This window comes from Brassica napus, chromosome C6 (genome assembly GCF_020379485.1).
Source record: "Brassica napus cultivar Da-Ae chromosome C6, Da-Ae, whole genome shotgun sequence".
NCBI lineage: Eukaryota > Viridiplantae > Streptophyta > Magnoliopsida > Brassicales > Brassicaceae > Brassica > Brassica napus.
Window position 1 is genome coordinate 44,776,103 of NC_063449.1, and position 12,693 is coordinate 44,788,795.

The 12,693-nt window shown below is 38.5% G+C and overlaps 4 protein-coding genes and 1 long non-coding RNA gene across 7 annotated transcripts; 4 read left to right on the forward strand and 1 right to left on the reverse strand.

Moving 5' to 3' along the window:
• Nucleotides 1–165: 165 nt before the first annotated feature.
• On the forward strand, nt 166–2,384 carry LOC106411280 (UDP-N-acetylglucosamine--N-acetylmuramyl-(pentapeptide) pyrophosphoryl-undecaprenol N-acetylglucosamine transferase). The gene is made up of 5 exons (XM_048761404.1): nt 166–346; nt 494–1,450; nt 1,561–1,669; nt 1,754–1,889; nt 1,976–2,384. The coding sequence occupies exons 2-5, from the start codon at nt 513–515 to the stop codon at nt 2,089–2,091; spliced, it is 1,299 nt and encodes a 432-aa protein (XP_048617361.1). The 5' UTR covers nt 166–346; nt 494–512; the 3' UTR covers nt 2,092–2,384.
• A 540-nt stretch (nt 2,385–2,924) lies between these two features.
• Nucleotides 2,925–5,651, forward strand: LOC111207186. Of its 2 annotated transcripts, none has more exons than XM_022704961.2 (11): nt 2,925–3,401; nt 3,478–3,555; nt 3,696–3,783; nt 3,884–3,973; nt 4,041–4,168; nt 4,293–4,395; nt 4,499–4,599; nt 4,695–4,869; nt 4,962–5,132; nt 5,224–5,324; nt 5,414–5,651. In XM_022704961.2, the coding sequence occupies exons 1-11, from the start codon at nt 3,162–3,164 to the stop codon at nt 5,471–5,473; spliced, it is 1,335 nt and encodes a 444-aa protein (XP_022560682.1). In that variant the 5' UTR covers nt 2,925–3,161; the 3' UTR covers nt 5,474–5,651. The 2 variants fall into 2 exon arrangements, with proteins under 2 accessions (XP_022560682.1, XP_048617360.1); XM_048761403.1 differs by having other exon boundaries at nt 3,478–3,514; nt 3,592–3,783.
• A 209-nt stretch (nt 5,652–5,860) lies between these two features.
• LOC111207187 lies at nt 5,861–8,242 on the reverse strand. 2 transcript variants are annotated; one of them, XM_022704963.2, is made up of 5 exons: nt 7,297–8,242; nt 6,601–6,753; nt 6,406–6,504; nt 6,199–6,336; nt 5,861–6,092 (listed from the first exon to the last, which is right to left on the reverse strand). In XM_022704963.2, the coding sequence occupies exons 1-5, from the start codon at nt 7,840–7,842 to the stop codon at nt 6,027–6,029; spliced, it is 1,002 nt and encodes a 333-aa protein (XP_022560684.1). In that variant the 5' UTR covers nt 7,843–8,242; the 3' UTR covers nt 5,861–6,026. The 2 variants fall into 2 exon arrangements, with proteins under 2 accessions (XP_022560684.1, XP_022560683.1); XM_022704962.2 differs by having other exon boundaries at nt 5,861–6,096.
• Nucleotides 8,243–9,451: 1,209 nt separating this feature from the next.
• On the forward strand, nt 9,452–10,535 carry LOC111206811 (non-specific lipid-transfer protein 2-like). Its single transcript, XM_022704182.2, has one exon. It carries the CDS (start codon nt 10,138–10,140, stop codon nt 10,429–10,431), a length of 294 nt encoding a protein of 97 aa, XP_022559903.1. The 5' UTR covers nt 9,452–10,137; the 3' UTR covers nt 10,432–10,535.
• A 640-nt stretch (nt 10,536–11,175) lies between these two features.
• Nucleotides 11,176–12,480, forward strand: LOC111207290. Its single transcript, XR_002659545.2, has 2 exons — nt 11,176–12,005; nt 12,146–12,480. It is a non-coding gene; the product is annotated as an uncharacterized LOC111207290 (long non-coding RNA).
• The last annotated feature ends 213 nt before the right edge of the window (nt 12,481–12,693 follow it).

The following is a 12,693-nucleotide window of genomic DNA, read 5'->3' on the forward strand; positions in this document are numbered from 1 at the left end:
GTAAAGAGTATTAACTTATAGCTTTTCTAATATTAATCGTAGTTTTAATCACTATCCCATTCCTAGTCTGTTCTTCTGATATTTTCTCAGATCTTGGTTCTGAATATTCTAATCCAAATATAAGAAGAAGCTTCATATGAATAGTTGAATACTACGTGGCTTAGAGTAACTAACAAACGTAATTAAACTAGTACCAACATGTCCCTCGTGGCAAATAAAACAGAACAAAGAAAGTAGTACAAAGAAGTTGACCTTTCTTACTACAAGTCTCCAAACTTTTAATTATACCGACAAGGAGATGATCAAGGATCTCATCCCTCCCTCATTATTGTTCTTCTTTTGATCCGTAAGATCGCGTCGTCTCCGATCATCTTCTTCCTCTCTTCACTACTGATAATATTCACATTGCGTCTCTCACCTATTCATATTAATTCATATGGTTTATAGTTCGAAGCTTCATCTTCGCCTTCGTCTTGAATTTTTGTCTTTACAGCTTCTTGTCTTGATCTTCTATGGCGATCCCTTCCTTCTTCTCCCTAACTTTACCATTTTACCCTCCGAGTAGACTCGTTCCTACTCGACTCACTCTCTCCTCCTCCACCGTCTGCTGCCTCTCTGTAGACCGCCCGATCAACCACGCTTCCGCCGCAAAGAACAAAGACAACTCCGCCTTACGAGCTGTGATAACTGCCGGAGGCACCGCCGGACACATCTCCTCGGCGCTAGCCATCGGCGACGAGCTCAAATCCGCCGACCCGCAAGCTCAAATCCTCTTCATCGGGTTCCCAAACAGCATGGAGAGCACGACCGTCCCCTCCGCCGGATTCGACTTCTCGGCGATCCCCACCGTCGGATACTCGTCCTCTCGTCCCTTCCTCTGCTTCGCCTCCTTCCTCCGCTTCCCGCTCCTCCTCACCAAATCCACCTTCGAGTCCTACAAACTCCTCCGCGAGTTCAAACCCCAGATCGTCGTCGGCACCGGAGGACACGCCTCCTTCCCCGTCTGCTTCGCCGCCGCGATCATGCGCCTCAAGCTCGTGATCCAGGAGCAAGACTCCATCCCCGGGACCACCAACTGGATCCTCTCTTTATTCGCCGACACGATCTTCACTCCTTTCAACTGCACCGTCTCCAACCTCCCCAAACGCGCCGCCGCGAAGTGCGTCGTGTACGGGAACCCGATAAGACAAGCTTTAAGACGGTACGTGTCGAAAGGAGCGGCGCGTGTGAGCTTCTTCGGGCAGTGGGCGGGAGCCGTGTCGGACGCGAGAGTGGTGCTTGTGCTTAGCGGGTCTTTGGGAGCCAACGCTATCAACATAGCTTTGCTTAACTGTTACTTGCAGTTGTTGTCTGAACATGAGAACTGGTTCTTCGTCTGGCAAACTGGTGTCGAGGCTTTTGATGAAATGGATAGTCTCGTTAGAAGCCATCCTCGTCTCTTTCTATCTCCGTGAGTTACAAAATTATAGAATAATTTTCTTTTACTGAAAATGTTATTAGATCTTGTCCTAAGTAACTTAGAACTCAAGAATGTGTTTTTTTTTTTTTTTTTGGTGTTAGGTTCTTGAGAAATATAAGTGTAGCTTATGCGGCAGCAGATTTGGTTATCTCGAGAGCTGGTGCTATGACTTGCTCAGAGATCATGGCGTTAGGGAAGCCTTCTGTTCTGGTATGTTAAAATTTTGTAAAGCTGGTTCACTGAGAGATTGGCTATGTGTGAATTTTTTTCTTTTGTTTTTTTTTTTTGTGTTAGATACCATCACCACATACTGATGAAGGGGATCAAGAAAGGAGTGCTTCTTTGATGGCGGACATTGTTGGCTCAAAGGTAATAACAGAGGAAGAGCTAGATACGATCACTCTTCGAGCTGCATTAGAAGAGATTCTAGGTAACTGGGAACAATCTTTATTTTCAAATTTCATTTTTTTTTCTTCTTCCTCGTCATTGTCTTACTGAGTTGGTTCCAAATGATAGGGAATGAAGAACTGATGAGAGAGATGAGTGAGCGGGCGTTAAGAGCTGGGAAACCTGACGCTGCATTAGATGTTGCTAAACATATTATTTCTATTGTCAAACCAGAAGATAAGTAAGTTAGATTCTTGTATGAATAAACATTTGTGTGTAGACCACTTGGTCTTTGGGCATGAGTGATTTAGCTGTTGTGGACTTGCAAAACTTTGTTTAGTAACGAGTTTTGCTCACTTCTGAGATTGATCTACCGCTCCTAAATGTAAGAGTTTTGATTCAGTTTCCCGCAGCAGCTCAATCAATAACCTCGGTCCATCTTCTCGAGTAAGCCCAAGTATGTAAAATGTGTTGTGTAAAAAAATATCTATATATTGATGAGCACTTGAAGAAGTATTGTTGATTTCTGTTGGACCAACTTGGACTTCTGAACCTTGCAATAGAGAAAAAGAGCCACCAGATGTCTCGTACTAAGTGAAATTGGACCGGACTTATATATTAGATTTTTCTTTTGTTCTCATATCGAATGTGAGATTTGAATTGCTATGCAACTTTATGATTATCCTTCTTGCAATGTGCATTTTATGGAGATTTAATCGATAGAAAGATTACCTGGATGATGAGTAATTTCTATCGACTCCGTGCCGACTTACCTAAAAATGATTGGCAAAATATATGGATCATGCGAATACATGTTGTTTGTTACAATCTTTTGATGTTAATGGTTAGATGAGTGAACACATCAGAAGATACATGTTACTCAAAATAGAGGAATGCAAACGACTCCGAGTCCGACTAGGACGTAACTCTATTTTGTGAGTATTCCTAAACACAATCACACAGCCATGTAAAACAGCTGTTTGCTCTTTTTTTCTACAGACAAGAACTTATCGATTCAGAAAACACCATGTTTGGTTATTTGCAGCTCAACCACCAAACCCAAACCCAAGACATTACTTATATGCTTATTATACGCAACCGATTTCGTGTACAAATAAAACACTAGTTTTGGTCCCATTTTTTTCTATATTTGTGGTAGGCAAATGATATAAATTAAAAAAACCTAACCACAAAAAAAAAAATCAAGAACAAGAAACTGGGAAAGTAACTGAGTGTGAGATCTTTCACCGCTTATATAATCAAACAACCGTTGTTCTGCTCCGGCAACATTGTCGGACTCTCTGTTTGGTGGTCAATGGATGCTCTCCGAGTCCAGCTAAGCTCAGGCTCCCTAACTTCCTCCGTTGTCGCCTCTTCTCTACTCAGCCAACCTCGTCCTCCCTTCTCCTCGTTGCAGCTAGGCCGTGTCGGCTCGTCTCCAGCGGTCGGATCTGTCTCGGCGAAGGAAACCTGCACGGCTGACGAGCTCCACTACGTTCCTGTTCCCAACTCAGATTGGCGCGCCGCTCTCTGGAGATATCTTCCTTCCCCAAAGGTACTACTGAGATATATATATATACACACACATGAGTATTTGTATACGTATGTTATCATGTTTTATACACTTTCAGGCACCGAAGAGGAAACATCCTTTGCTTCTATTGTCTGGTATTGCGAGCAATGCTTTCACCTACGATCTTTCCCCTGAGGTTATTTTGATTCTAGTGTTTGGCTTGACTTTGTAGTGATGAAACTGTGTTGTGTAATGGATTCTTGTAACGCAAGTATGTATTTGGAAGGTAAACAGTTTGTTGTTTTGTTCTGTTTCTGTGGGTGTTCATGTATGCAGTGTTCCTTTGCAAGGTTCATGTCTGGTTCAGGTTTTGATACATGGATTCTTGAACTACGTGGAGCTGGGTTGAGTTCTCTTAATGCTGGTAAAGACATATGAGACTCTCCCTTTTTCTTTTTTTTTCTTATGAATTGCTCATGTCCGTATATGCTAATTTACTTTCTGATTGCTGATGAATAAGATAGAATCCAGAAAGGACGAGCAGCAGATAGTCTCAGACCTATTGGAGAATGTTATAAACGTATCTGAGAGGATGGAAAATGTTCTTGATGAAGGTTGATTCATTAGCCCCTCTCTCTGTCTATTTGACTTGCTCTGTTGTTACTGAGAAAGAATATGCAGGTTTCAAGTTCCTGGGGCTGCAAGATCGTCTATCCAAGAGAGTGGGAGATTTCAAGCAGAGGCTTGAAGTTATCCCTCGTTACAATTGGGACTTTGATAACTATCTAGAAGAAGATATTCCTTCAGCGGTGAGGTGACACTTCTTGTTTTGTTATTCTTCTATATAGTTGAAACTTCACTTTGTTGGAATCCTGCTCTCACCTGCGTGCTATACTCAGTTTTGTCTAAATTATATGAATTGTTGAATCTCAGATGGAGTATGTGAGGACTCAGACCAAGCCAGAAGATGGGAAGTTGTTAGCCATTGGTCACTCAATGGGTGGTATGTTGTTTTACGCCTTGCTCTCAAGATGTGGTAAGGCCTTCTCATACATCATAAAAGACTAATATTCATTCTCTTATATGTGTTGTAAATGTAATTCATAATCAAGGGTCACCACTTTTTTTTTCTTCGCCAGGCTTAAAAGGAATAGATTCAGGGTTGGCTTCTGTCACCACTATAGCATCAACATTGGACTACTCATCCTCAGGAACACTCCTCAAGTACCTATTACCCATGGCAAGTACTTAGAACCAATCACTGCTTCGTAAACATTCTCCAAAGGGAAAAAACATGAGTGAAAAAGTGATGTAAAATATCTTTTTGTTATATAGAAAGAACCGGCTCAAGCACTTAACGTGTCTGCCTTACCGATTGATACAATGCTTGAGATGGCTCACCCTCTAATTTGTCGTCCTCCATATGCTTTGTCTTGGTTAAGCACTAATATCTCTGCTCCTCAAATGATGGAACCTGAAGTGATTGAGAAGCTTGTTTTGAACAGCTTATGTAAGCTCAGTGACTGGATGACATTTTCTCATACTTATCAACAAATTTTATATTCCATGTGACAATATAACTTTCTTGTGGAGAAAAAACAGGCCCAGTACCAGCTAAGCTTCTGTATCAGCTAGCAACATCCGTGGACAAAGGTGGGCTACGTGACAGAACCGGTAGTTTCTATTACAAGGATCATATCAGCACAACCAATGTCCCTATTTTGGCACTTGCAGGGGACTGGGACATAGTCTGCCCTCCTGATGCAGTATATGGTAGTTACTCAGCAGCATATTTAAGCCGTGAATATATGATTTTTTTTAATCTCTTAATTGATCTAATAATTAGTGTTGATCTGATGAGCAGAGACTGTAAAGCTGATCCCAGAACATCTAGCTACTTACAAAGTTTTTGGTTCACCTGGAGGTCCACATTATGGCCACCAGGATATGATCTCTGGTCGAACGGTATGTATTGATCAATTCCTCTTCTTAACAATTTATATTGGTTTTTAGTGTTTTGATTATTATATTCACTCTTTCTTTAATCTTTACAGGCCCGGAGCGAAACATATCCATTGATTATTCAATTTCTTCAACGCCATGATCAGAGTTAAGATCAGCGAATTTTCAAATGGATTTTGATTCTTGTTTTTCTGTAAAAGAAGGTACATATAACATTCCATACATTTATGTATACATATCTTCACACATTTAGCAGGTTTATACTGGGATCTCAAAAGCAGTATTGTAAAAAATTAAATTAAAGTTTTATAAACATCTTTCATTGATGAAGGTTTTGTTAGTACGTTAACATCATTGAATTGACCTCATTAATTGTGTAGGTAACTTTAGACGTCACTTGCAAGTAACAGTTTCATTATTGTTATGTGATAATTAAGTTAGATCTACCTAACATTTGATTGTAGCTGACGACCTAATAAACACCAACATTGATGTTTCTTACAGTGTTTGATCAACCAGTTTTGTTTTCAGCAGTAAAATAGTAAATCAAGAGAAAATAAATAATCTAAAAGTAAAATAGTGATTGGGTTCAATCTCGGAAAAAAGAATCATCAAAGCATGAGGAGATAAAAATATCTTAAGACTTTGAAACACATGGCATCGTTTTACAGACAGGACAACAATTCTTCCTCAGCAGCCACTGTTTCACACAGCTGATATGGTATCTGTGCCCACATCGTAACTTCCCCACCTCGTCCTTTGCCTCGTAATCTTCCTGTCGGCAAACAAACACATGACCATTCTTTAAGGAACATGGCTGGTTGTTACAAAACAACTGAAAATATCTAAGCAATGAAACCACTTCTGAAAAACTTACTTGACAAATGCTGCACTTTCTATCATCTAATGGTGTATCTTTATTGAATGGTTTGACTTTCCGGAGACAGGTTTTGATCTGTTTTTCATTGAGCCCAGTGTTCACATACCCAATTCTATCTCCAAGCTCCAAAAGTTGCTGTATTTTTTAACAAAAACACAACACTCAAACAACCATAGAGATATCATCCCTAAGACAGGAAGTTACCTCGTATGACATGCCATCGACGTTGAGCCTCAAGTCACGGAAGTGATCGTAAGAACTAAGTACCCCTCCCATTACAAGACTATTCCGTAGCAACATCATCTGCACATATAACACATTAACATCCCGTTAGAAAAAAAAAAACTACACAAGCTCAGTGATCACTAAGACATGTGACTTGGTCAACAACACTCGTACCTCGGAGAGCCCATTAGGGTAAGGTTGTCGTAGATGACGATGATATCTATCAGAGAAAAGGGTCTGCGTCTGTTCACCACGCGAAGTCAAATCAGAGTCAAAGTAAGGATTTGATTCTTGATTATGAGATCGCCTAGGAGGAACAGAAGAACCCTGCAAAGAATGTAACAGTTGAGTTAAATCAAACCTAATATGATCACTTTGAAAGTAAGAAAAAACCCTCAAGGTTTATATGTGTTATATCAATTAAGTTTAATCAGTTTAAACAAAATATTCTGAAGCTAAGCACCGAACGAACGAGAAACAGTGACCTTAATTTTCTCCACACAACAAGTTCTTACCCAAAGTAGACCAATTAGAGTGATGAATAAATAACGAGGAAGAAGATGTATTAAAGTGCAAAACCTAGCTAGTGTGTTATATAGAGAGATACGGCACGACGATAAACCTAAATCAAAACAAACAAACAATAAAAAGCATAATTCTACTAGATATATACAAATCATATTTATTCCGACTAATTAAATTATCATAAATCACGAAAATCCCTAAATAACCCAGCAAAATAACTATTTATTTTTTTCTATTTCAATAATATTCTTTTTAATCACCACCGTAGATTAAAAATAAAATTAAAACAGGCACGCAACGAATAATAATAAACAAACGAATGAATTAATTAATGTAAGATGTAACCTCTGTCTGATTAGACTTGTGACTAGTACTACTAATGTTCATATCACCACCATCGATTTTGCGTCTAGCCGGAATATTCCTTCTCGGAGGATCCGCTTCCACGGGGTCAACCACCGCGTCCATCGAGAACCCAACACCGGGTCCGCACCAAACGTCAGGAACCGCTCCACAAGCGTTTCCTCCATCTCCTGCCTCGGTCAAGATCTTAACCGAACCGCCACTCTCGCGACCAGTACCCTTGTTCTTGTTCTTGCTCTTGGTCTTAGTCGCACCCCAATCCGCGGAGGAGCGAATCACCGCCGGGACGGAGACCTGCTGAGACGCGGAGGAAGTGCAGCCAAGCCTGCGAAACGACGACGTTGTCTTCCTTGTGGTTTCGTTAGATGGTAAGAGGAAGAAGGAAGACATGGCCGATTTAGAGACACGGCTAGGTTTTGGAACTAGAGGCTCATCGGCGGTGGGAAGTAGTGGGAGATTTCTTGGTCGGAGTCTGATGTGTTGACCGATTGTTGTTGAAGAAGACGAAGGCTCTGAAGAAACAGGCATTGTCTTGTCTTTTTCTGAGAGAAGAAACACACAAAAAAAATGAAAAAGAGGAAGAGATAATGGAGAGGTGGGGAACGTGACACACAACGCGGGGAAGAAGGGAAGGGTTGATAGAAACTTTTTTTGCTAACTTTGTTTTAGTGAAACTTGATTAACGTGTTAGTTAATTAAATCCACCTTTTAAGTAGTTTGTGTTTGAAGTCTACAAGTAACCGATGTATCTTTCTTTTATTTTCTCACATGCAAATGTACTGTATTAATAGTAGTGTTTGGTATGGTCTAAATTTTGAGGTAAGTGAGGGTAAATTAGGTGTATGGGTTGTTCACTCAGTAGATTCCCACCAGCCTTTTGGAGAGTGCTTTTGTAACTATCACTTCCAATCAAAGTATCAATGTTTGACTTTATTTATAAATCACTTTTTTTATATGTTGGATTCACTTTGGTCCAGAACCAAGAACGAAGATCGAGGTGGAAAAGAATCTCTCTATGTCACTTTTACTTTTTCTTATTTGACAGATGTATTTCCTATTGTTATATATTCGAGGTAAGAAAGTCAAGAAACATGTAGGACACAGTGTCACAGGTTTTCACACAACTCAAAAAGCAATTGTATAATTTCGACTTTCTTTTGGATCAAAATCTTATTTCGAGTTTACACTGCCACAAAGCTATAAAGAATGTGTTATATGTGTACACATTTCTATATGCAAAACCTGCCACTTGCGTTAACACAATTACCCAAGAGAATGTCGTCCGGATTTGCTGGAAAATATATTAGTTGTTAAACAACTGCTGTGATTGAAATTTGAGAGAAAATAATTTATCAGGTCTCCAAGAGTGTTAGACTGGGTCACGTAGGCTCAAAAAGTTTCAAGCGTCGGAGCGTGACCCAAAGACAATTTTTGTGATTTTTAATAGGTTTTGCCAAGTTCTGCCAGCTAGTTACTTAATCGTGATTCACCATAACAACCTAACACACACAAAATATACTAAGACCCATATCGTTAAATTGCATTTTGGCGAAAGAAAAGAAAGTCAAGTTTGGGCTGGGCCGAGGTGAGCTATAGTTTTTAAAAGACAACGATAACAAACCGGTCGATATACCCATCCCCGATCCGGTCTAAAGATATTGACTTGTCTGGTCTTGGTATCAAGATTGATGGTATGAAACCTGATCACTCGTCTTATTCTGACTCAAAAGTGATGATTAACTTGATAAGTTTTTCAATTTCCATGACTCCACCATATGAATTTTTTGTTAAGGAATTTAACATTATTTCAAAAAAAAAATGGAGTTCTTAGTTTCCAAATTGTGGAGATCATTTTGCAAAGAGAACGCTTTTGTTTTCTTTAGCATACGCATATTTTTAAAGAACATGAGAGATGTTATAGGACAGTTCTTGTTTTCTGTCTTCCAGTTTCTTATTAGAGACACTATTTGATCCTTAGCAAGTGATTTTCTCCTGAATTGCATGTCTCATACTGTTCTTTCTTGGCCTAGGGGTCTCTTTGGTATCATCATCCGGACCAACTTTACTCAGCTCATATGTATAATTAATCGGGAATCAGACATGAGACAGAAGTTAGACAGCATATATGATTTGGTCACTCTTTTGTTTGATTCCCTCTCTTATACCACTCGCAGAATATGGACTCTATCACTGCCTCCAAAATAATTATCTGAGGCTAATCTTCATTTTATTCGTCTCGTGACCATTGAGACAAAACATTTTGGTTGGTTTTTGGTTACAGACTCCGTTAAATCCGGTATGGAAGATTCTGAAAGGAAGCAATTGCATAGTGAATGGAACAGAACAGCTTTTGTTTGCAAGTTGGCTGTAAGTTCTGACTTTTGAATATAACTAGAAGTTAGAATCATGTTTTATACTTCCTCAGTAATACCTTATGTTACACTACTCTAATGAATTGATATATAATTTTGAAGGTGCTTTTTGATTTGTTTAATAGTCCAACTAGCTTTTTATAACCTTCACGGGGTTATAGCCGAAAGCTGACTTCCATGTTGGATGCACATGTTTTCATTAACATTTCCCAAATGGCATTTAGTCTTTATATGCTTTGTCTAAGCATTTTTATAAAGTTAATAACCTCTTTGAGCTTAGAAAGAGTTGGTATTGTACAAATCGAGATCTTATGTAATCACGAGCTCTCATTTGAGTAACGTGACTCACACAAAGCTATCTCCTTCTATATATATAGAAGAAGAGAAACACACTTCAAACTCCACACCAGAAAATCATCTTCTCTCATAAAACTCACAACTTAGAGAGACAATGAAGGCCTCTTGTACAAAACTGGTCTTGATCACTTGTACACTCCTTCTCTTGCTCATTGTTGCGCAAGAAAACAGAGTCGCCGCGGCAGAGCAATGTAATCCCATGCAGCTTATGCCATGCGAGGACGCCATAATGAAAGGCTCTACGCCCTCCAATGAGTGTTGCACCAGGTTGAACCAGCAACAACACTGTATCTGCCAGTACATGAAGAACCCAGAGTTCAAATCTTTCCTTAACTCACCAAATGCGAAAATGGTCGCCAGTCATTGTCACTGTAAACCCAAGTGCTAGTCTCCCTTCTCTCGTTTTCCCCTCTTAAACCTTGTTCTTCTTGCTTTAAATTGATTTGCTTGTCACTGTCGTTTGTGAATTAAGTTAAACACATCTTGTTCTTCTTCGAGTTTCCTACTTTTAGCTTTGGTTTATGTTTCTTCTGCAAGTGTTTGCTAAACGACTTTCCATGACGTTCGGGTCGGGTTTTTCGGGTTTTCGGGTTTACGCTCTTAGGTCTCATACTAAAATTTTATTAATACGGGTCGGGTTAGGATAATAACAGTCTGGGTTCGGTTCAAAATTGTATTGCGTCTTAAAACCCATAAAGTAATCATATCTCGTACGGATTCGGGTTATATCGGTTCGGTTCGGATATAACCGAAGTAAAAAAAAATTTGAAGCAAAACATAAAGAAAAACATCTAAATTAAATAAAAATTAATCTATCACACATAAAATTGATAAAATAACAATAAAATGTTAAATCAAGCATGAAAACAAACATTATTTGTAAACAATATGTATTGCATTATAGAGAGTAGACTTTCTTATTTCAATGAGCAAATTATAAAAGAATTATTTATAACTAATTGTGTACTTAAATTATTTATTAAAATTTTAATATTTATTATTATATATCATATTACCAGAAATTTTGAATTTAATAATTGAAATACTTATATATATTTCAAAATATTTATATTAACTATTAATTTCGGATTTCCGGGTTACCCGTTCGGGTTCGGTTAATAACACTTCGGGTTCGGATATTTTTTGTACCACCCTACAAGATCCGTTCGGGTATTTTTATATTTCAGATCGGATAATGGGTCGAGTTTTTCGGTTCGGGTTCGGTTCGAATTTCGAGTTCCGGATTTTATGCCTAGGCCTGCTCAATGTAATCCCACGAGTGCGACTTTCCTTAATTCTATGCCATAAATCTCAGATGTAATTAATAGTCGTTAGGTAAATTATGGATACTCCATTGACTATGTTAATTCAACGTTTTGGGGAAATCTCTTTGGTTTAGTGATTTTCCTAAACTTTCATTAATGTTTCTACGCTAATTTTTTGGATTTGGAATCCAAAAATATCAATTATGCAGAGTGAAAAACTTCTATGAAATTTTTAGTATGAAAACAAAACAAAAAAAGAATTTTTTAGTATGATGCAAAATAGAACCTTTAAGTATGAATCTTCATAAAAAAAAAAGGGTATGAATCTTCATAAAACAACTCAGTATGGTGAAAATAGAAACAAATAAATTTGTAGATTGTAGAAGTAATATTTTGTAATTTGTTTTAACATTTAGACCAATTTTTTTTTTTTTTGTAATTTGTGATAGAATAAATTATATTCAACATTAGTTTTCCAAAAAAAAATAATGTTCCAGAAAAAACATTCAACATTAATTAATAGGGATGCCGGTTAAGATTCTAATTTGAACCGGTCAGATGGTAACCAATTTTGGTTTGGCTAGAAATCTATTTCGTGTCCCAACTTCGCCTTTACTCCTTTTCTCACAACAACTTTCAAAAGCTCTGAGATCTCAGATTCGACGCCGTTGGTTATCTATCTCCGTCGCATAATCTGGTTTGTTCATCTCTCTGTTTCGCTTGTTTCCTTAAGTCTTTTTGGGGGTTACCACTCTACATTGCAACTATTATTAAAAATTGAATCTTTTCCTCAGTTTTTGAAATAAAAGATTTGATTTTTTTATTCTCTGGGGTCAGAGAGTAAATGGATAAGGAGGCAGCTGAAACTGCGAGGGACTCGCTGGAGCTTGCGTTTCGAATGTCCAACATCTTGGAGACTGGTCTCGATCGACATACCTTGTCCGTTTTGATTGCTCTTTGCGATCTTGGTCTTAACCCTGAGGCTTTAGCTGCTGTCGTCAAGGAGCTCCGACAAGAGTCCGGCAACAACCACGGAAACAGCAGCTTAGCATAGATTAGTTCGAATCCTTTTGTTTCACTATGCTTTTCTGTAAGATTTTGACAAATCTGAAGTTTGATGCTTTGATGTTCTGTCATTTGATATAATTGATTTAAGGCTTCACTTCCAAAAACTTGAAAACTTTGAAGAACACTTACCATAGAAAAAAAAAACGGTAAACCGTTCCCCGGTGGCTGTTAGGTATATCTGAGTGTATAATCGGATTCGAATTTAGCTCGTTTAGCGACGCTGGAATGCCATGCTACCACCTGACCACTAGCACGTGGTTTACACTTACCATAGAAATTGAAAGCCAGAGTGAGTTTCTCTGTGTTCAGCTAATAGG